Raw genomic sequence first — 25,434 nt, forward strand, 5'->3', positions numbered from 1 at the left:
AATGTTTGAAGTATTTACTTTAAGTAGTATATTCTACTATACAATAATAAAATTTGTAAAGCTTACATCTTTTAGAAGTGTCCCATATCTGCATTACATCTGTGAAACAAAACCAGCCTAACTGCTATTCAGACCCATTCTCAAATTAGCCCAGTCACATTTTTCCCTTCCATCATTGCATTCTGGGGGATTCCCCTCCATTGAAATCATGAGGGGAAAAGATTAAGAAAAACAACCTGCAGCAATGGTGCAAACTAACCCAATTCCACAGGAAAACCGAAGACTTTGTAGCAATGTGTACTGACCCGGAGAAGCGCCCACCTGAGCTGACCTCATTTGCCACAGTTGCTTTTCCAGTGACGTAGGACTCATTGACAGGGGAATATCCGATCTGTCCACTTTACATGGCAGACGCAATTGCACATATCTGACTCATATCATATTTATTTCCACATGCATGAAGCCTGAAACCGATCTGAGAATATTGGAATCCATGTGTTTTTTTCTTTCTGCTTACACGTTTGTGGGTCATATCCAGAAAAATTTTAATTGGACCATGTAATGTAAATACTGCCTAAAAACCTTTTATTTATTCATCCAAATTCTGCAGTGATATTCCACATTGTATTTTGTGATTCCATCCACATTTTCCATGTCACAGAAATCATATGGCCCTAATTAGAGTATCATGTTGTTTAGTTTAGCAACTTGCTAGCATCCACTGAAATCAGTTGCAAGAATGCAATTTGTGAGGCGTGCAGAACTGCTGCATACAGTCATGGCCAAAAATCTGAGCCGATCCTCCCTTTACGCAAAATACGCAAGCTGCCTGTAGGGCCCCCAAAACACCAGGGGGCCCCCTTGCTTTCAAAGATGATTTAATTTTAGTTTTTGAATTTGGCCACCGGTTATGAAAACATGAATAATCATTTATTTTAATGTGGTGCGCTGTCGCCCTTTCTACGGAAAAATCAGTCAAATCATGTAACGTGAATGTCGTACAGCCTTGCTCGAGACAAAAAAAAAAAAAAAAAAACAAGTTGAAAGTGTACAGAGCCGCGTAAGAGACATTGTTTCTCAAGCATTTTCTGCGAGCGCATTTCGAGACGGAGTGAAACACGGACAAATGTGTTTCATTCATTCGTTCATAACCACTCATACCCCACTATATTTCTGCTGGAGGTCCTGGACATCTTGTTTAGATACATAGCATCATGGATTCTATCAAATACCAACAGATAAAAAGTCAATAAGTGACTGATTCTATTAGAAATCTTATAATGGGCCATGTTTGGATCTTCCAACCGTACAATAATCCAAACACAAACCTCAAAAACAACACAAAAATGGGTCACTGGGCACAAAACCAAGCTTCTGCTGGCCATTCCAGTCCTCTGACCTGAACCCTGTAGAAAATGAGTGAGGTGAACTGAAGAGAAGAAGCACCATCATGGAGCTGGGAATCTAAAGGATCTGGAGTGATTCTGGATGAAGGAATGGTCTCTGATCTCTTGTCAGGTGTTCTCTAACCTCATCAGGCATTATAGGAGAACATTTAGAGCTGTTAAACTGGCAAATGGAGGTTTCAAAAAGTATTGAATAAAAGGGTGCCGTTAATTGTGGCCAATGTGTATTAGTGAAAAACATTTATTTCATAATGATATTTCCCCTCATTTTAAATTCTTATTATCCAATGAAAGGTTAGATTTTTGTGATTTTTTTTAATAAAAGATCAAAAGGATTAACAATGCAGATTAATTTTCACAGCCTTCTTTGATCATATTTACCAAGGGTGCCGATATTTTTGGCCATGACTGTATATAAAGCATTCCAAATCGGTCACTCGCTAGGTTCCATTTCAGGATGCTGCCTATATAGGCGCCGGGGCCACTCACTAGGTTTTGGAACAGAGTTCCTAACAGCAGGTCCAATGTTCCTTCTGTCTGAGTGTTCTTGGACACACTACACCAGTATGATTGGTCGGTTTGGTTGGGCAGTGAAGATCTGGCTCCAACCCCTGTGCTGACAGCCACAGGAAAAAGACGCCCACCTACCTGCAGGTTGCTGACAGTACATGTCACAGCACGTGTTGAGGGCAGAGGCCAGATGATTGCAGAATGTTTGGCTCTGGGACCACCAGCCTATAAGTATTCTAAGTCCAGCCAGCTCAGCACATCATAATGTGGACTACATTCAACATTCACACACTCAGGCCAACACAGACGGCCTTCAATCTGTTCCACGCTGTCTCAAGTCCAGTATGCTCCAAAAAAAAAAAAAAAAAAAACTTCAAACAGTGAAAGGATGGACTTCCGTTATCTGCACTTCCACCGTCTCCTAAAAAATATTTAAAAGAACAAAAGCGACATCATGAATCTGGAGCAGACTTCTAAATTATCAATATGATCAGAACGTTGTTGAAAAACCTGATGTACACAATCTACTACGTCTTCTGTTGTCTGATTGATAGTTTATATACATTAACAAGTAATGCCTTTAAGCGCAATTATAAAAATGTCCACCTCTGTGGTTCACTTCTTTTTGCTATGAAGTCTTTACTGATTTGTATAAGAATAACTTTTATATTGTTGTTAGTAATATTTCAAGACAAACACTGAACTGAAGCTACTTCAGTTTGCTTGATTATCTATACATTTTTTTTTAAATCATATTAAATACGATTTAATATGGCTTATGAGGTATATTTATTTGTTCATCTCTCAATCATCATTGTATTGCACTGCATATATGTTTTGCCCGCCAAAATAAAAACTAGACAGCTTAGATCATGAAACAAAGCATTTATATATCAACTTATAAGACATATTATTGGGAAATAAAAAGTGAAAAATTATATTTATATGCATTTTATGTAACTAGTCCACATCGGTCAACACTTTTTTCTGGGAGTGTTTCTCATCTGTCTCCCACCCCTCGTTTTGTCATTTTTCCTGGGAAACGTACATAATTTGTATGGCCCAAACCTCGTTATATGAATAATCATATCAATATATTATTCCAAGGTTGTTCAGTTGCCAGATATTGTATGAAACAAATTCTACTCACACAATTGACACAAATTTCAACCCATTTGTGCTGTTAATATCTGCACAGATAATAGACGCAGGAAGTTGAATCAAGCATCGCTGTTAGAAATGGGAGAATGTAGTGCTCCAGAAAAAAAAAAAAAAAGATTTAATATTGGACACGGTGGGGGAAAACGGCGTTACTCAGCACATTAAATTACAACAGCACAATCGCACAGTGGAGGCAAAGAAGGGCACACCTGCCATTTTGACCTTCATCACTACGGGAACCCCAAGAAGTCTTTATCAGATTTAAGGCCATAAAAAGTCTTATATAGTACAAAAGACTTAATTACAATTTCAAGAGGTCTTAAATTTGATTTAAAAAATCCCGCAGACACCCTAACCAATCAATCCCACTTGGGAATACACACTGTAATCATTAGTTCCAAAAAGTTTAAAAATATGTATATTTAAACTTCCAAAATATCATTATGTTTTTAGGGAAGTTGCATCACATGACATCTTACAACCTGGACCAGCTTTGCCTTGCCATAAAAAGGTCAAACTATCTGATATTTGAAGAGATTTACTGACCTTGACACAGTCATGAGGGTCTCAGACTCTATAAATCTTGGTTGCACCACATGACTTTTTCAAATATTAATAAATATTCTCAATTGTTGGTAGAACTATTCCTTTAAAGGAGGTCTCTAAGGCAGGGTGTAAATTTTCTTGACTAGGCAGAACCAAAATAGATTAATTGGCCGATTTGCAGGCTACCCAGTTTTGAAATGCAGCTCATTGCAATGTCACAGTGAATCAAGTTGACACGAGAACATTTTCATCTCTGTATTTAAAAAGGGAGATGTTTCCAAACATAAGCAGATTTTATCCAAGTTCAGGGCAACATTCTAGAGGCATCCATTCCAGCATTCTTTGCCCCCGCCACCCCACACTACGCCCCCTGTCCGCCCCAACTACCACCACCCTGTGAGTGGATCTGTCCAGAGCGTGCATAGCATTTTACCATCTGTCAGCACCATCAGCCTGTGGATGCCAATCACTCCCTGTCACTCCCCAGCGATACCGCCTTCCTCAGCCAATCGCTGCCAAGAACTACCTAGATACATGTCCTCCCCTGCCAATCAGTATCCAGTGCCTCATCCACCTGTCTCTGTCCTCACATGGAAATCTATGCCTGCCCATATGCACTTAAACATACACACACACACTCACCCTCAGAAAGATATCCGAAGTTCGCATATTTTTTGAGCTCAACTGCACAAGATTTCCAGAGTGAAATAAATGAGGACTTCTACTCCTAGAGATCTACCTTTCTGCAATTCAGTTCCAAGTCTAATTAAATGGCGCGTTCAAGTCATGTCGGAAAACGTATTTAAAAGTTCATTGCACATGAACAGCACCACAAAATCGTGATTACAAGTGGGAAACTTGGGATTTATTTTTTTAAGTATCTGGGGGTTTGTACAAAATACCATAGTATGGTACAATTATGACAGTGGAAATAAATAAATGTACAGCTCCTTCATGAATTGAATAAAAGCAAAAACACTGCATGCACATTATTTATTTATTTTGTTGTTGCTGAATTTTGTGTAGAAAAAGGTATATCGCCATCTTGCTCCAATCAAAGTAATTTTTCTAATGCACATGACACCGTAATTACGACTTGCGAACTCGTAAATACGAAGGACTAAACACTATATAGGCGCTTTCGCACCATGTGGTTCTAGGAACTAGCCAGCAGTGTGGTTCCTAGAGAACCAATTTCTCCCTCGGGGCCGCTTTCCTGGTTGCATTCGCATAGACAGCAGGAAATCTAAAGCGGCCAACAGCAACATCTTTATTCACAGCATTTACAAACGTCAATAACCGGTGAATGGACGACTCTGTGATCGGAGCTATTTTTGTTGTGTGTCGTGGGTTTCATGCTAACGGAGATGGAATGTAAACGCACAATTTTCACGATTAAAAGAGCATGAAAATCTGACTAAATCTCCTACGACAACTTGCAGTGTTACATATCATCAAGGCTGAGAAAACAGACAACAGGTAGCTAAATGCCGTTATATTCGTTTTTATGCCGTTATAAACTTTTTTCCATCGTGGAGTAAATATTTTTACATGGCTTTTTAAAAATGCCGGGTAGCCGGTGTTTCGTGTGAGCTGGCGTTTCGTCAGCGTACACTTAGTTCCTAGAACTAAATCAGTTCCTAGTTCCTGCAATGCGAACACGTCAAAAAGCGGGAACTCCCGCCAGTAGTTCTAGGAACTACGAAAAGGTTTCTCTGGTAAAATCACCTGAGCCAAGGCTTTCTGGTTCAAGGCGGTCTAAAATAGTTGGAGAAAGACAGTATCCATCGGCATACCTATTCTCAAGCTACTTCCAGTCCATTAGCACACCAGATCCAACTGAACTTGTCAGCATCAAGCGCTTAAGTTGTGACGTCAGAATATTTCCGTCTATATCAGGGGTGTCAAACTCAGTTCCTGGAGGGCCACAGATTTCATTTCAACCTTCATTAAATGCACCTGATCCAGCTAATCAAGTTCTTCAGGGTTATTTGAAAACTACAGGTTTGTCAGTAGTAGCAGGTTTGGAACTAAACTCTGTCGAACTGCGGCCCTCCAGGAGCTAAATTCGACACACCTGGTCTGTGTTAATTACTCCCTTTGCTACTTTAATTTGTAGCATTTAGCTTCTTCTAGTGTAGAAATGATTATTATTTAACTGATTATAGTCAAGTAAAATGCCAACCCAATCTCATGGCAATTCGGACATATTTCATGTGGTGGCAAATCCGTAGGAATTCATATGAATGACCACCTCTAATGCCCCTAAACCAACCCCTAATAGAAATCATACAATATCGTATGAATGAGGGCTTATAAATGAATTCAAATTAGCCACCTCGTAAAATACATACAAATTCATCATGAGATAGCGTTGGAAATGCTAGCAGTAGTAGCAAAATCCCAATATACTTAACTAGTTCCTTGTTTTGTTTACAAAGGCTGTATCAATTTAATCAAAAATACAGTAATATTACAATTCAAATAATATATTTAAAATGTAATTAATTCATGTGATCATCTGTGTCACATGATCCTTCAGAAATCATTCTAATATGTTGATTTGCTGCTTTAATTTTTTTTATCAATTTAATGAATCATTGCTGAAAACAAGTATTAATTTCTTTCCAAAAAATTTTTAAAAAATTGTACCAAGCCCAAACATTTGATCAAATTTTAGGCCTTAGCAGTTTGTTGACTACTGGGACGGTGGAAAGCAGCTTTAAATTGTTAACACATCAGTGAAGACAAATGGATAGATGCAGGCTTTATTTCAAACCCTAAGAATTAAAAATATGGCTCGATGCATTACAGTCAAAGCCAAACCCCACATTACAGAATCTCTATTCTATCTCTCAGCAAGATGCAATTATGAAAAGGGATATGGCCATATGTGCATTTCACAGAACGGAAACATGCTTATCAAATGGCCATTACAGAAATAACTGTAAATAAAGAAGATTACAGAAAACCTGTGAACAGCTGCCACATACTCAAAGAAACTGGATGACCTGTGTGAAAATCACTAGTCATATGCCTACTGGATTTAATAAAGACACGCAGACTGTCAGAGAAGACAAATGAGGAAGTGGAGGATGAAACTACTGTGACTTTTCCGCCGTTGTGCCATTACACGCATGCAGTGCTGGCAAAAAGACAGATGCCACAGCTGTAAGCAGCCGGAGCTAGGGAGTTTGTGCCAGTGTAGAAAGACTTCATATTATCAAGGATATACTTTAAGAGATAATTACTTCTGCTGAACACAAAAGATGATATTTTGAAAAATATCAATACAATGAGGGTTTGGACCCCATTGGCTTTCATTATGGACAAAACGCATGAAGTACACATATTTTACCTGGATCCGACAGTTTAAGGTTAAATTCCCTTAATGACAGATTTATTTCTTACAAACATGCAACTCTCATTCTGACGGCACCCATTCACTGAAGAGGATCAATTGGTGATGTAACGCTAAATTTCTCCAAATCTGCTCTGATGAAGAAAAAAACTCATCTATATTTTGAATGGCCCAAGGTTACATAGTTCGTTAGCAAATTTTCATGTTTGGATTGACTATTTCTTTAATCTTGACAGAAGCATCCACATTTTTGGAGTCTTTGTGCATTCAAAAAAATAAAAAATGATAAAGAAAACCAAAGTTTCTAAAGTTTTAGCTCATGAAACGCCTTTATGATGTTTTAAAGCATATTGCAGATGAAGTTCACACATGCACAATGAGCTTGCACTTCTTTAAATAAGCCCTATTAAAAGAAACTTAGCACTGCAGTAAAGCCTAAAAAAATATCACTGTTTGGCAGGCTGCCTGCTTCAGTCCAGTAACCGCCACATCTGACTCATCCCACAGTGACACACACAAACACAATCATTTGCTTAGATATCTAAAGAGAAAATAATAGAAAAAATTATATTTAATATATATTTTTTGGGGATTCTAAATAATATAGAACATTGCAAAAATCTAAATTGAGATATATATATATATATAATTTTATTATTATTACTTTTTTTTTTACAAATAATGACATCCCACAGTGTACTTTACCGCATCACCCGTGTAGCTACGGTTAATTGCTACGTATCTACTTTGGAATGGCCATGAGTGTAGAAAGATTTAGAAAAAGTATATATATTTATCCAGTTTTAGATTTTATATAAAATAGAACATTATAAAAAAAATCCAAAACCTTTTTTAAAGAGATCCCTGGTTTTCTCCAGTGTGGTTCACTGCATCGCACAGATTTAACTGCTAAATAGCTTCTTTTAAATGGCCATCAGTGTTGAAAGATGCTTTTTGCAGAAATACTGTATGCTGTTGTTACCGTATCTATCAGCAGGGGCTAAGTGGGCCACGCTAATCAAACCTTCATCCCTTGTGTGCAACAAATAAATTGAATTTAGCATCACAGTTGGGGGCGACACTAACTTCTAGCATCTTTTTAGCATCTGGGGCCCATTTGCAGCCATTTAATTACTACTGGCCATTACGAGAGGCCCCAACATCACTTCCTCCCCACTGGGCCCATTGATTAGGCAAGATCATCTGATGAGAGGTTACAGCCGTTGACAGCTGTACACTTTCCAGACCTCATTGCACTCTGGCCACCTGGGGTTATGAGATGTTATTAATACGCTTTTGAAGATCACATACACGCAGATTCAGTCTCATTCACACACATCATTGCCGTCATCCACAAAATTGAGAAGACATAGATTATTTCATTTATCAGTAAAGGACATAAGCAGGCAACACAAGTGTAATGAAACTAGACACCCTCTCTTAGAAACACGTCCTCCCTCCATTAGACCCTCTGTCTCCGTCTCTGTAAAAGCTCTTATGAGATAACCATGAGCTGTATTGATAGCAGCAGCTGCAAATAGAGCAGTGACGGCCTGTTTGTTCCATTGACCACATTGGGCCAGTGATTTAAAAAGCAAATGAGTGCACAGCTTATAAAGGTAATCAACAATGTCAGGTTAGCGGCATTTCTAATAACATTTTTGCCTTGTTAAGTTGGCTAAATTGTGTACAACCCAAAAATTTGAATTCTGTCATTACACACCGTAATGTCGTTCCAAACCCGTAAAACATTTGTTTATCTTCAGAAAACAAATTAAGATATTTTTTATAAAATCCAAGAGCTTTCTGACCCTCCATAGACATCAAGGGTACTACCACAGTCAAGGCATAGAAAGTTTGTAAGGACGTCATGTAATAACAGTGGTTCAACCGAAATTTTATAAAGCTACGAGAATACTTTTTGCACGTAACAATTCTTCTCTTCCATGTCAGTTTTCGAAACGCGTTCACAAGAATATCACCTTGAACGTGTCCGTTGCGTCGCTGTCTATCTCAGTTTTCATCAAAAACATCTTAATTTGTGTTCTGAAGATGAATGGTCTTACGGGTTTGGAACGACATGAGGGTGAGTAATTAATGACAGAATTTTCATTTTTGGGTGAACTAACTCTTTAAGTGTGGTTTTCATGCATAAACATTCACGTTAGATGCATATAAGCACATTCATTTGTTCTTATCCTTGTTCTTCTGTTGATAAATATGTATAATTCTAAACAATTGAGGCAGCATGTGTGTGTGGGTACTAATTAGCAGAAAACATGGCCAAACCATCTCCATATAAGGGCTTCCGCACAATTTGAACCATAGATATGTAATAGGCAGATGCCACATTCGACCGCTCCAAACACGTCAACATGTCAATCATCTTGAAGTGGTTAACGAGACGCCACTCACAAGCTGGGTTATGATGATCATATAAAATACATTTTGTTAACAGTTATTATTTTTATAATAATAAGTGCAAAAACGGTTTTGTTTTAAAGTATCATGACATTTGATTCTAAAACAAAATAGTTTTTACCTTAATGTTTTTGAAAATAATCATTACTTTTTGTTTTTGGTGGTTACAGCATTCGAGTCATTCATTGAAACTTTTATAAAAAAAATAAATAAAAGTATAAAAGTTGAAAAAAACATCCCAGTAACTTGTCTGTTGCATCATCACCGTGGTGTTTGAAAGAAACAGGTCTACCTGAGTTCTTGTTCATGTGTGTGATGTTTTGGGTGTTATGTAAGAAGGACTGTGGGTGGACATGAGTCACCTCGACCCTTAAAATGTCTACATGACTCACTCTTCATGCATCTGTCTGATATTTACACTGTGAATGAACACGAATAGCCCGTATATTCACACGTCCCACCCCTCAGACAATCAACGCCAACCTGCACCTGTGTCATCCGCTCAGACTGCCTCCAGAGGGAAACTTTAGCTTGTTTTGTCATCTTATCAAGTTCAGCTAATGACACCAGAAGCACAGGGTTGGCTTCCCCACCGTGCTAAACGAAACAAACAATGTTTGGCAGGTGCCCACTGAAATTGAGTCAGAAGAGACGTGGCATAGAAAGAATCTGTTGGGAAACACTGCAGTAGAATCCTGTAGGAAATACAGTTTAGGAATGTAAATTTGGGCTTTCATTGTTCAAAAATTAATGTGTTCACCTTCAAAAAAGAAAATGCATAAAAAAATACCTTTGAATAAAAAAAATAAAAAAATAAATATATATATATATATCATTTTGAAATGAAGCCGTTTAATCAATGTCCATTTAGAAAGCTAATTCTCCATGTATTCCCTAAAGAATTTCCAACAGGTTTTTAGAATAGCTTTTGTGGTATTTGTAGTCCTTATGTAGAATTTTGTTAGCAACAGTGAACTAAACAAACGTATAAACACTAATGATACTTTGCTAATGCTGCTTCGTGAAGCACATCAACTTGCGTCCTTGTGGCATTTGTAGTCTGTATGTAGAATCTTATTAACAACTTGGACTAAAACACAAACACTAATGCTTCTATGCTAATGCTAATTTGACGAGCAAACTCGCAATTTTATGGTACTTGTAGTCCTCATGTACAACTTGTACAGTTGGCCAAAACAGACACTAATGCTACTTTGTCGAGCACATCAACGTGTGTCCTTGTGGTATTTGTAGTCTGTAGAACCTTGCTAACAAATTGCATAGCTACAGCTTGCACGTAGACTAAACATACTATGCTACTATGCTAATGCTACTTCGTCAAGCACATAAACTTGCATCATTGTAGTTCTCATGTAGAACCTTGTTTCTAACTTTCACAGTGGACTTAGACACCTAAACACTAATATTACTATGGCTAGTGCCGATTTAGCAATGAGTTAACATCATTTTGTGAACAATACGAGTAAAACAAACTAATTGTAATTGATTAAAAACCTAGTAATTAATATTCATGGGCAAAGCTGACAAGTTTTATGATGTGTCCACTCATTTTCAGATCATCCCTACACCCCTTCATCTATTAATTTTGTCACTATTATGGTGAGGAGATTTTTTGGCATGGCCGGGTGGGTTTGTGTTACAAGGAAGATCATATGGAGTCTCAGAGAAAGACAAGCTGTCACAGGGTCTGTAAAGCTGCTGTAAAACATGGCTTGCCTGTTGCCACCGTGTCCTCTAAATTAATCTCGAAGCCCTCAGAGGCTGTATGTGTGGTCTATTCTATGGTTTTGTGTTTGCATTAGCTTTTAATTTGAAAAAAAGGAAGTGTACAAATGTTTTGCTTAAAATGAATCTTACTTTTTAATGCTATTAAAGTGTCTGCATTGTGAAAAGAAAACTCAAGTTCCAACTTCTAAACATCAAGCTAAACGTTGCTTTTGCCATCCACCATTTAGCCTATATTTAAAGATATAACAATTATAATTAAAACTATATTAAAGAGAATTTGATTGGAAAATGTACTTGTCATTAAAAAAATAAGGTCACAATGTAAAAGATCTTAAAATCCTAAATCAAATTTACATTTTCCCTTCCTTTTAGGCTAAAATATGGCCTGGAGATTTATTTTGCAATCTTAACTCATGAATGTAAAGGACAGATGATATATTGATGATAATTCTACAGAAACTTCCAATGAAAATCAAAAAAAAAAAAAACAACAACTATCCAACAGTGACCGTCCATGAGAAGCTTTTAGGCGTCAACACCAGTGGATTATGGGATAATTATTTCAGGTATTTCGATCATCCTCATTTATCTAACTTGCTGAACAATGGCTACCGCGGTCTTGGCAGCGATCGAAAGGTAACCTATTTTGAACTGTCAGCAAGTCAACAAAATGTCGGTCACAAAAGTACACACTTTAGGCGAGGCCAGGTCATGTGATCAGAGCCGAACACCGCTGTTAGTCCATTAGGAATATCATGCATTGCTATCCATTAACATCGGCAGCAGTCAGCATCTAAAATTACAAATGTTGAGTAGTAAAATATATGGACCCCTGCTGTTTTCTTCCCTTCAGCACACCTGCTGGCAAATGTGGGCATTGCATTAGGGGCTGCCCTGCCTGGTAATTTATACACCGAGCACCTGGCCAGTCCATGAGACCTCAGCGCAACCTGCTAGCAGGCCCGTCTCTGTTTCAGATGTGGATGAACCTTATACTGGCTTAATATGGAAAACGAAGGTTACTCTTACAATATAGTATGTTGATCTGTATCTTAATACACCACAAATCAACCATGACTTGTCAAGGTTTGAAGGGAAGATAATTAATAAACCGAGAATTTAGGGCCTTGTACAACATCTAAGCTTTCTTTAGAAGTGTCAATGTGCACCATATATGATCACGAAGAAACAGGTGGAGGCAGTATATAACTGATGTAGAGAAGCTTAGACAGGTGTATCTTGAATGTGCCGTTTAGTGATTAACCAAAAAATACTGAGCTAACAACAGTTTAACAACGAGTTACCAAAAGTGAGTCATCCAAAACTTCAGAAGTGTACGTTGAATGATTTTCAGCTTTTGACTAATCCTAGTCCCACAATATTCTAGAATGTTTGAGAAACTTCTAGAATGTTCCCAACATTGCAGAAAAGCAAAATATATTTAATAAACAAATTTTGTACAAAACCCTATCTGTACTAAACCAATGATTCTTCATAACAGAAATTCTAAAATTTACCTGACCTAAATATTTACCAAAATAGTAATGCTACATGAAAATAGAACAATAATTAGCACACCAGAATTACAGAAGAATACAATTAAGTGAAACAAATATTACATTGTGAAATGCTATATAACATGGTTTTCAATTCATTCTTTATGCTGTTATTTTTTTCTACAGAATACAAATATTGTATTTATTTTTGGCTAATATTATAGTGCTCTCAGCTCAACTTTAACTCATATCAATATACCAATCCATGCCGCAGAATTTGACTGGTTTTCCTCCCCAAATCAACATTGAAATTGACGCCTGTGCCTCCTAAGTCAGATTCGTAAATCAAACCATGTGGTGTTATTCTATTATTAGTGAACATCGTTCTCTGTCACCATGTCAGAGCTGCATCTCGTAGATGTCTAGTTTTATTTGTACTGTATGCTAATCATGTGCTTTGGTTCTGAGGGCCAAGCGGACCCGTCTGCTGACAGGAGACGGCTTTCCCTCATAGGGCTCTTTGGTTTCACTGGTTTTTAAAGGCTGTCCAGAGGAATGCTCAGCACACTTCAGTTACTCAGTCAGTTAGTCCCATCTAATAGATAGTACTCTTTTTGGAACTAAAAAGCACCTTTCTCCACTTGATATATTCTTTTAAAACTTGACCGATTTCTCTTACTCTTTTGGGTTATTTGCAGAAAAAGGCACATTTGTGACTCCTGAACTTTCTTTGAGCCACATCTGTTTAAGATGGTACCATTTTATGGCACACTAAAGATTTAAGAAGAGAGAATGTGTGAAAACACCATAAACTCGTAAAAAACAAAAGGAATATTTAGCACAGTACTTAGCACCATGAACACTCACAAGCCTATACTACACCCAATAAAGATTTCATAGAGAAATCCATACACGAGGTGTTAGAAACTCAATCAACCTCAAGTAGAAACACTTATTATTTGATGAAAATGTAATATAATAATGTTATTATCTCAGTGGAGAAGTGCATAATCAGTGCCTCTAAAATGAAACTAAATAGTTTTCAAACAGGTTTTTTTCCAAGGCCTGCCATTGGTTAGGGAAACACATAGCTCCGCCCCATACTCGTGCCATTGGCTGAGTCAGTGTTGCTATGCTGGCTAGTTGATTAAAAAACAATGTTTTGAATACACCTGAGAGACATGGTGTTTTTAGGGGAATCAACCTACAAATGGCTGTATAGTAAACTGTGATATGAGAAAGTATTTTAATGTAGAAACACAATATATTGGAAATAGAACAAAGTATTATTCTGGCTTTACAATACTCATTTAGGGCATTATACCTGTGCCTTGGTGCTTTACTATACATGGAATTATATTATCATGACAAAAATAACTAAAGACATTATAAAGGATGGCACAACGGCACAAATGAGCTACAGGTTGTAAAACAAACACGCCGGAAGTTTAAACAAGTGTTCCTGAACTGTGATGCACATAGATGCCTTTATGGTGAGCACACGTGCTACAAACTGCTCACAATTCACAGAGCAACTGCATCAGTGCAACCTTGAGCTTTAGACAAGAGATTTCAAAGTCTTTAGAGAGAAACCGTACACATTCCTGACATTAAGGCATGACAGGAATGTTGTCAGGGTCTGTGACATGTTAGTTACATGAACACTCAATGCCAGGTCAACATCAAATCAAAATGCACCCCTTTTACTTTCTTAATGCACGCTTTTTGTCATCTTTTTGTGTATGATTCATTAGTAAACTCCAACTGTCTTTGTAATCTTTCATAATGTATGACCTGAGCCCTAATCCTAATATCAGTTGATAGCAATGTTGTTCCTATCACAGTTCTTTCTCCAGCCAAGTATAGCTTTGAGATTTTGATAAGATGTGTTTTTGCAGGTTTACTGATGGCAGTGGCCGCCAAAGTGTAACTATCCCGTTCAGATAAATGTAACCGCATGCCTTCTGCATCAGCTAGAGAAATGACTCCCAATCAGGAGTGAAATGCACTTAAAGAAAAAATATTAATAAAAAAAAAAAAAAATTCACATTTATAATTATTTCAATGGATTAAATTAACCAAATTAATAACCTTGAGTTTTTTTTTTAAACAGGGAAAACAATATGTGTTTATTTAAATTTGCATTTTTTTTTTTTTAAATGCGTCTAATAATATTAAATCATAATTAATGACATCCAGTATAATATTTTAGTTGCAGATCTAGTGCTAATTTGGAACAAAATCTGTGAAATTCTGCAGAATGGTTTGGTAAGTGTATAAGACAATGTGTTAAACAGAGCTGGGCACTATATAAATTAAACTAAAATTAAAATGTGTATACAATTGGGAAAAAAAGGTCGGACATGAATACAAATTTCAAAAAAGGATACTATAATGGAAAGGACATAGTTATGATATGGAATTAAGGGGCACTAATTCATTGGCATGTGGGGGACAAAATAGATAGTTATTTAAGGAAACAGTATTGACTTTAATGTGATATGCGATACCGTATTGTCAGGAGTTATCAGACAGGAATTTGACATTGAACACTGAATGTGCCTGCAGCGGCATGACAATGATTTTTAATTCTGCCCTTGGAGGACCTTGTATTTTAACAATCAAATAAAGGCTAAATCTAGTTTATAAGCAGAACTGCCTCATGCCTCGATTCTGCTCAGGGACAGACGTCCAATTAAACTCGGATAAACACCTTCTTTAATTTTAGACAATGTTTACCCAGGGACCTTTACGCTTGGCTGACGTGTTCTCAGCATATGTTCGGCACACAGAAGAACGGCCACAACAGCAGAGCTCATCTAATTCAAACACACACACAGAGCCGTCAGTGACGTCACATCGAGCAAGGGATACAGCATCGGGATTGGTGTGAAGCAGTGATCAGGGCTCACTTCCCATTTCTAATTACATCAGATATGAACTCGTGCAGTTTTACCACTTGATTACACAATTTGATTAAGCTATAAATGCATATAAAGCAGAGAAGAAGTCATCAGACCGCAAGTTCATGCATTTGGCTTATAAAATATAGGTTTGTTTTTAGATATCTTTATTATTGTTTTTCAGCTACAGTAATCTATTATAATATGGCTTGGCCACTTTGCCATGTGGTTGACTATGATATTGTCTACAATTCTGGTACAGCTTTGCGTGGGGCCAATTCAATGAGTTTTCTTCCCTTTTTCTTTTTTTGCCTAATTTTGAGAATAAAGCTCATTTTGAACAAATTTCAATTTGTGATGTACTTTCAACCTCAGAAATGCGCCTTTTTACCTCCAAAATACTTTAAAGCACAGAAATTTCCTTTCAGTGAAATAGCAGAAGTTGCTAGTGCCATAAAACTGTCATACGTTAACTCAAAGATTAGCCCAGTTGCTTCTACATGTCAACAAAGCAATGAACACATGCTCAGAGGCCCGAACCCCAATGGCACAGCAGGAAACCCGCAATTCTGTAAAGACGGAAACAAATAAGTGTCACCACAAATAGGCTGATAGTGGTTGACACCAGCTAAGGGCCAAACCTAACACTTTTTCACCAAGCTAACGTGGTGCCTTGTCGACAAATCTTTTCACACTGTATGCGTTGCATTTGTGCGTGGACGTGAAGAAAATAGCACTTGTGTCCGCTGTCTTTCCAAACGCTGACACTCCCCGAATTTGTTTAACCACCTAACTGGTTTTGATAATTAATGACTGCCATTTTTTCCCAGCGCCCATTGATCAAAGCAGATGACAGCACGCTTATGGTTGCTGAAAGGTGCTGTTATTTGAGAGATCACACCTTCTTGAATAAACCGTCATGTGATCCAAGCCTCAGGACGAAACTAGGCACACTTCGAGATTTAGCCAAATGGCATCAGAACCATTTGGCCTTGGCAATTACAATGAAAGATCAAAGAGATATTATAAGACAACGAAATGAATGTAAGTGTGAAGATGTTTTGCTGGGTTTCAGGTTTGCCAATGTCACATAAACCTGGTGGCACGTAGATGTAACTTATAACTAATAAAAGTTGCTAAATTACATGAAGGTAAAACTCTTTTCGTGAATGCTTGCAGTAAACCGACCACTCTTTGTTGGTGATGATACACCTACAGAACAACTGCTCTGTTGCAATGTTTAATTGATGGTTCAACCTTATACTTATGAATGTGAGAAACTGCTATGCACAATATGGTGGAATAGTCCCGCCTTCTAAATGAAAGAGCCAATCGCTGATTGGTAAAGTCATTGCATCACCGTGGCCGCCATTAGAAGCTCTGGTTCCCATAGAAACCTGATGCTAGACCAGCCAATGCATCTTAAGCACGTTATAACTGCACATGCGCATCGGCAGGTCTAGCCGGAAAAATAAGCATTTTTAACACTATTTGAGTATACGAAACAACATTCATGAGGCAGTTCACTTCTGATTTTGTTGCTGATTTGAAATATGTAATTTATTTGCGAGCTCAGCGAGCAGTTTTTGAGATTTTAGGATTGCGTGACCGAATGGCCACCGACTTTCCTTGAAAGGGACTTTGTTAGTACGCCATCATCCAGGCATCAAACAGCACTTTGTGGAAGTCGGGAACAAATTTATGATTGGAAGTCATTCCCATCATTCATAAAGTGTTGTCCAGTGTTTAAAAAATGTACAAAATAATCTCTCTCCCACTTCACTTCCTGTCAGTTCTGATCTGTCCATATTTTTTTAAATATCTGTCTGTGTTTATAGTTAAGGCTTTAACATAATTGTTGTTCCAGGACCAACAAAAGAAACACTGGTAACTGGTAAGTTAATAATCATAATTGGTCCCTATACTAGTTTCTTATTAGCACGCTATTAACAACATATTGGCTGTTTATTAGTACTTATAAAGCATACTTTGCTTGACCATATTCTACATCCCTAATCCTACCCAATACCAAAACTTAACAACTACCTAACTATTAATAAACAGCAAATTAGGAGTTTGAGGCAAAAGTTGTAGTCAATGGTTTGTTAATGCAGAGAATTGGACCTTAAAATAAAGTGTGACAGGAACATTTCTTGCTTTAAATTCTCATGGTGACTGTCTTTAGCACACGCATTCAACTCTTTCCTGTCATTTAAGAACTTTACAGGCCTCTGCTGCCGCATCTACACATCAAACAGCTCAAAACACAAGCGTTTCCATGCAGCATTGTGTTACCATACGGCTTCATGACCGCATACACACGAAGCTAATGACAAAAGGCAACCGAATAGCGGGTAGTCTTAAGAGCTGAAGGGACAAAGGCATTCACAACATATTTCCCAGCTGTGATTTAAGCATCCCTGGTAATACCAGCAAACACGCATGCTATGAAGAGCCAAGGTCAACGCCGCGTTCAGGCCTTCACTAAGTTTAAAACCTTTCACCGCTCTATACATGGTTTAAAACATCTAGATCCAACCGTTCAATGGTCAAACAACACCAACAACCAAGATTGCTTTGTAAAAAAGTGAAATGTTACATCAAAATCGAACAAAGTACCTTTCAAGGGGCATATTCACACAGCAGTTTACACCAGTATCCAGTAAACTCAGAAGCTCTGTAACCCAGAATGGCGTCTGGGACTCCCATCAGCCCTCACGTTCCCGGGGGTACAAGGCAACTTCCCCCTTTGGGTCGGGTTGGCAGAGTGATATAGAGAGAGCAGCTGAGGAGGGATATATGGGAAAAAGAGAGGGAGCGATACAGTACGACGGACGAGAGGAAAAAAGGCCAACACAACAGCCCTGATACATCCTGACAATACCAGTCCTAATGCTGCGGCCCACTGCGCTATTTAAAAACAATCCATCAAAAATACCCCATCTTTCGCCGCACTGTCAGAGCCCACGACCTTTCGCTGGCTGTGAAAAGCTTCACGCAGGCAGCTGAGGGTTTAATGCGCTGTGGCGTTTAATGCAAGAGCCAAACTGGACAGTACTGTTAAATAATTAAGCCGACTTAGTATGACAGAGATTTTTCAAGCAATGTCACGAAATTGTAACAGTCATGTTTAAAATGATACCGTGACAACATTGGCTTGGTACTGCAGGATTATTTTGGATTGAAAGTGTTCACAAACACAGACTTGGAGTCCAGTACTGAAGTGCTTTTAAAAATATACTCATTTGAATTAGTTTCCAATTAATTTAAATGATTAATTAATTTTAATATTTCTGATCAAATAATTTCCGTCTCACAATGCTAATGTTTGCAAGGAGAAAATATATGAAAATTGACTTTTAAAATCTTAAATACATCAATTCTTTCATAATTTTTCCTCAAAACACACCACCACTGGAAATATTGTATATATTTAATATATATATATATATATATTTATAATATAAAAAAAAACGTATTTTACAAGTTCTTCATATTAGAATGATTTCTGAAATATCATGCGACACTAAAGACAGGAATAATATCTGCTAAAAGAAAATTTGGCATTACATCAGAGAAATAAATGACATTTTAAAGAATATTTATATTCATATGTTCATACATACATATACATACACACACGTGCACTAAAATTTAATATGAACTGTAGTGGTTAGATGCAACCTAAGACACCTTTTACAGGCTGTGTTGTGCAAAAACAGAGAATGTTGATGGGTTAAAATAGACTCCGTGGACGGCACGTCCATAAACGGACACCTTTTTAGCTCTGCAACAAAACTGGCGTCCACATTTCTGTCAGTAACACACACGGAAGAGTTGAATGGTTCAACACGTCAGCCACTGGTGACCCTACAGTGGGTTTCCACTCAAGACTGCCATGTTTGTCCAGTATACAAGGCTAATTTTGTTCGCCTGTACTCTAGCAAGTCATGTAGTACTTCAAATGTTTTATGCAAGTCCCTCAAATGACGTACATTAGTGAATATGCAGGATATTTACAAAAAAGATTTTTCCTTGCCAATGCAACCATCCAAACATTGCAAGACGGCTTATAATCCAACATCTAAATGAACAACTGCACAAACACAGTATGTTTTTGCATGATTAGTATTATATTTTGACCAGTGCTAAGTGATTTCATGGAGGCATGTTGCAGGAATGTGGTCATCACTTACGCGCACATCAGCACCGATCACGCCGTGTGCCATTTATCTGTTACGAGCAAATAGCAGTTTGTCACCAGTACCATCTGCTGAACTCGCATGTGCTGTCTCTGTCTGTGGAGACCCAAGTTAATTGTTTTCTTCCTCATAACTGATTTATCTTGTCAAATCAATTAAAGGGAATAGTTCTGTTGTCATATCCTACTTTCCACATTAACTTTTCAGCTGAAAGTATGTTTTTAAGTGCATACATTAAAAGATTTACTCGTACTGCACTGGATTGAGTTTATTTGATAAAGTATTTATTTTATTAATAATTTATTAGATTTTAGTTTGTGATTTTTTTTTTAAGTTACCACTAAACTAATTGCTAAATTAATTTTAACACTTTCTGTAGCTCTTCTCAACAATTTGTATGACTTAAGGTCAGTTTTTAAAAAATTAAGCCATAAATATCCATAAGGAATGTTAATAATAATTAGCTGTAACAATCTTATTCATGTTTGCTTTTGATTTATATCAATCTTCTTCCCCCAGGTTTTTAACAAGCTAGTTAACTACTAGCTTTTAAAAGTTTGACCACATCCATTACCAAAAATACATTTATTTATTCCACAATTATTAGTAAGGATTTAATAATCTCATGTAGCAATCTTATTGATGTATATAAATAGATATGGATTTTTTTTCTTTCATTTTATCAGTCCTGCCAACTCATCACATTTGTTTTTACCAGATCCAAGTGAATACATTTTCAGTGTTACTTTTAAATTTACATAGGTAAAATATTTATATTTGTGATAACTTTATGTTAGAGATCTTTGGCTACAATAATACTAATCAGAATCTCAGTGAAATTAATTTGGCAAAGAACTCCAAGTTACACTCAAACCCATCCATCATCCTGGGCTGTCTTGATAAGAACCGTGCGACTTCAAGCATTTAGAAGATTTCTTACTGTACTTGCTACTTAAGCATGATTTATCCACCAAAACATTCATGAACAAATTAATTTCTCACACATTTTTCGTGCAACACAAATTACTTTTCCCACAGCAGCACATTACGTACCTCTGGAGGTGCTCAGCAGAAGCTTTCCCAACATTCCCGGGAATTTTTGACTGGCCGTTCTCAAAAACACCCTTGTCCCAAGTTTGCTTCATGGTAGAAAAAACTTTCTACCCACAAGAAAATCCAACGAGTTGTTTCCTGAGAGTCGAAGGAGGTTTTTCTGCACTGAAACCCGATGGAGGTCCAGTCTTTCCGTGCAACCGTGTTGTTTTGGATCGGCCTCCAGTGCCTCTGGTATCAGCAGGGGTAATGAAAGTTAGCCCACTCGCTCCCTCTCCCTCAAACGTCTAAAAAAAGTGTGGACAAAAAAGGGTGCTCAAAGGGGCTGGTAGTAAAACTGGGATGAGGGCTGGAGTATTGAAGCAGGGACGTTAAAGGCACTTGACCATTTGGGAGTCCCCGAGGGCTGCCGTACACTTTCTTTCTCTCTCCAGCCAATGATAGCACGTGTGAGGAATGCCATTAGTCAGTCACTCAAAAGTGCCGGATCAGTTTCGTCAACAGATCATCAAAGACCAGAGCTGTGTGCAGATTATTAATATTTCCGGCCATTAACATTTTGTGGGGAACAATGGGGCCCCTGCTACACATCTATGTGCAAAGCCTTTGATTCCCGCACCGTAAAGCTCTGGAACATTACTGCTGACGGAGAGTCCCAGACATTTACTGGAGATCTGGATGCCGGAGGAAGGACTTTGAGTTTGGGTCTCATTCGACTTAAAACACTGGGCAGGATTTCTTCTCAATGAAACCAAGATGTGCAAATAAGACAAACCTGTATAACAGACTTTGGGAAGTCTTGAAAACTTTGAAACCTGAAATCCACATAACCTCAACTAAACAAGTAACATACTCACTACTGAATGCATTAGTGAAACACCAATGTCAATTCTACTAGCTAGATAGACAGACAGACGGACAGAACAAACAATGAAATAGATATATTGACAGAATGATAAAACAAACAAATGTTAGATCAAATGATAGATCATTTAGAGATACAGATAGAACAATATAACCATGATCATACAATAGTAATCTAAAAAAAATGGATATGTAGATAAAACATGTCAAAACATGACAGAAAAAATATATATTACTGATCGAATAGATAAATAGAATCGATAGACAAATAAATTTATCTAACGAGGAACTAACAAAAAGAATGAACGAAAGCTACATAGATATATAGGTGGAATGAACAATAGCGCAAACATGAACAAAAAAACTAATGAACAACAGATAGAACAAACAAATTATCAGAAAGAGTGAATGAATGAACAAATACAGTAAACAAAATTATAAACAGATTTACAGGTAGAACAATACACAGCATAATAGACAGGACAAACTACAGATGAAACTATAGACCGATGAACAGAACAATAGAACTCATGATAGATAAATCAAATACAGAGTGAACAACAGATGGAAAGTATATAATATGAGCATAAAGAATTCTAATTTCAGTCTTCGTGGCTGTTAAAATAATCAACAGATCAATTAGACTCTTGCTGACGCTCTCATTAACCCCTGCAGACACGTGTGACACTCGCAATCCAGCAGTATTCCTGACCAGCAGCAGAGCAGATCCGGTTTAGGGAATGACTGACACTAAAACTACAAGCACTGAACAAAATGTTCCGCATTAGCAGGACAACTGCACGCAGAAAACCCTCAAACCACAACGACAGGTGGAGCCGTGCATGAAGAGAGTTCACATAACGCTTCTTAGACTTACAGCGCAGTTACTTTTCCAAACGGCAATCAACATATGAAAACCCATGATACAATGACTGAAATCTATTATAATTTAATAGATTAAAATAAACCTGATTTAATTTGTGAGTTCATTGTATTTCAAATAAATAAAATGCTGAAATGTGAAAAATAAGCGAGACAAAGGAGCGCTCTTATTCCAGCAACCACAGAACGATTTTAAACAAGTGTTGGAAACGATCAAAATGAGAATTCTCCTGTGAAGCATGTATATCCATTTTTTGGTTGTTGGTGTTGGTAGTGTAAAGTCTTTATTTTCTAAAAAGGGCAGAGAGCAACACCCATGTGACGATCCACCCGTTCAAATTAGCACCCCCGCTCATTAGACCTGTGCTAAGTCACAACGTTGGCCCTTTGCACTAGATCACTGTTCTGAAAAAGCCTGGGCCACAGCTGCAGATGCCATTCACGATAACTCGCCCCAAACGACCCAATGTTTATGCCGTGCTGGATGAAAACGCTCAACAGTCACTCATCAGGAAAGCAATAATGGTTTGCAGTAGAGTATGCATATATTATAACGCTAAGTTCAGAGTGAAATCTCAAGTTCAGTTTGAGGCCACAGAGATGTGATCGGCAGGTCCTATATAACCTCATAAAACTGCTTTAAAAAAGGAACGAATGCAGTTCCCACTCAACACGGCAGGTTGTAAATGCCTTTTCACACAGGGTTGAGGCATGTGATGGTTTACATGAGTATAAATGGAACGGCAGTGACACAATGACGCCTCAGCGAGTGGTTATATGTGGAGCTCGTAGTTGCTGGGTCAAATTCGAAGGATCTCATCATTTTTCAGTCAAGCCAGTAAACGGATCATCTGAAAACAAACGAACACGCAAATAACACTTAAGGTTTTTTTTTTTTTTTTACTTCTGCTCTTTGCAGACACTTTCTTGGTGCAATAGCCAGAGAGGAAGTTAGGAAGTGTTACAAAAATAATAAAAATAGTCCTTTTGTACTTTGACTTTTGAAATATATTATTTTATTGCTGGTGGACTCTGCTACAAGAAAAGCTTTAATTTTGTGTTCAGCACTTACTTGGACAAAGCAAGCACATGAAACAATAATTGAATAAAAGGGGCATTTTTAAATGACTGGTCACATAGTGATTTGGGACTTCTTTTTTAAAGCATGTTTTATATATATATATATATATCTCAGTGACAATTTTGGCAGGCATTTTTGCTTTAGTCTTAGTCTTTATCTTGAGACGAAAATGCTTAAGTCTTAGTCACATTTATTTTGGTAGCTATTTTATGTAGCATTCAAACAAAATGTGTCAATTCATCTCTTTAGACCAAATCAATTAAGCTTATGATAAATTTGAATCAAGGATTGAATTTGGAAAAAACTGGAATAATTTTCTTTTTTGGTAGAGATACAAATTAAACAAATTTTTCAGTTACAGTAGGTTTACTTAAGTACACATTTAACATCTTTTATTGGCTAACATTTATGACAGATAATTAGGAATGCTGTCCATTTAAGACGGAAGGTATGCATGTAATACTGACACACATTCAGTTTTCACCCACCTGTTTATGCTCACTTAAGCCATAACCGACTGTATTTACGGGAGATACTCTGACTCTACACGATAGACATCTGGACTGCATGTTTGTGTATTTGAGATCTGAGAACTGATCAGTGGAGCGTGTGCGAGAGAGAGCACTTCTATCAGAATGATTCCGCCTATCCCACCTTCACTAACTTTAACTTAATCAACAATGAATTGTGACTCCCTGGGAAAAACGGGACGTCTGGTCACCCACTCCCTAACCCTTCGGGTGCTGAGGAAATTGTTTCAGATCGCTAGTTTGCCTTTTGGTAGCCTATCCGTCCACTGCGGTTGCCATACTTAGACTAGATATGCAAATGCCCCTTATCCAATGACACATTTTGAAAGACAAGACCGTTAATTTAGCCTATAGGATGTATTTTGAATGTCCGGTAGTCCTCAAATAACATTCTAGTCCCGTCTCGTCTTGTTAACGAAGACGCTGCATACATTTCGTCAGTTTTTATCATCAGATATTAGTTTTAGCTCGTCAACGTCTTAGTCACAGAAAAAAGGTTTGTTGACGATAAAATGTGTGAAAATAATTTACAAATTATTTTAATTGTATATAAATAAATAAAATGCTAGCTTTTGAAATTAGCCTTAGCCACACAAAGGAGTCTGCCATTTTATTCCACTGGTCACAGCAATGTGTCTCTTTTTTTTTTTCTTTTAAAAAGAAAATAACAAATTAAACAGTTTGTCTGTTAAGAAAAGTCCCTTTTCCTTTAGGAAAAAAAAAACAACCTGCAAATGAAATACAAGCATACTTACCCCAGTTAAAACATGATACATCTATATTTATAAAATACATTTATTTCATACCATGTATAGTTATATTATATTCTATAGCAATCTATTAACATATTTACTGACATAACGCTCGAGACTTACTGATATAAAACTTAATTAAACTTCATTTGGAGAGTCGCTTGTGCGCAATGCACGTGTTTATATTAAACCTAAAATGTGATTTAATGTCACTATTAATGAGGATTGTATGATTTTTGAATAATATTGGCCTGTAAATGCAAGTTATTTAAAGTGTACCTGAAGTACACTTGCAGTAGTTCCACTTTAGCACAATCAAATATACTTCAGCATATCTTTATTCTATTTTATACACAAAGTGCATTAAGTACAATATTATTTGTTCCAATTTAGTATATTAAAAGTACAATTGAAGGGTATTTTTAATAGTGTACATTTATAGTGTACTTTGCATGAAATAAAATGCATTTCTAATACATTTATTTTCCACTAGGGTATAAATAAATTGCTATGTATC

General features: G+C 37.2%; 1 protein-coding gene across 1 annotated transcript in view; it reads right to left on the reverse strand.

The window, feature by feature from the left end:
- rbm20 (RNA binding motif protein 20) overlaps window positions 1-21,109 on the reverse strand; it is a 62,071-nt gene extending 40,962 nt beyond the window's left edge. The window contains exon 1 of the mRNA XM_079413050.1: window positions 20,809-21,109. Coding sequence (XP_079269176.1) covers window positions 20,809-20,900 — 92 coding nt within the window. The 5' untranslated portion in view covers window positions 20,901-21,109. The remainder of the gene's footprint in view (window positions 1-20,808) is intronic.
- Window positions 21,110-25,434: the final 4,325 nt, after the last annotated feature.

Source organism: Barbus barbus (genome assembly GCF_936440315.1).
Source record: "Barbus barbus genome assembly, chromosome: 49".
In the NCBI taxonomy this organism is placed as follows: Eukaryota; Metazoa; Chordata; class Actinopteri; order Cypriniformes; family Cyprinidae; genus Barbus; species Barbus barbus.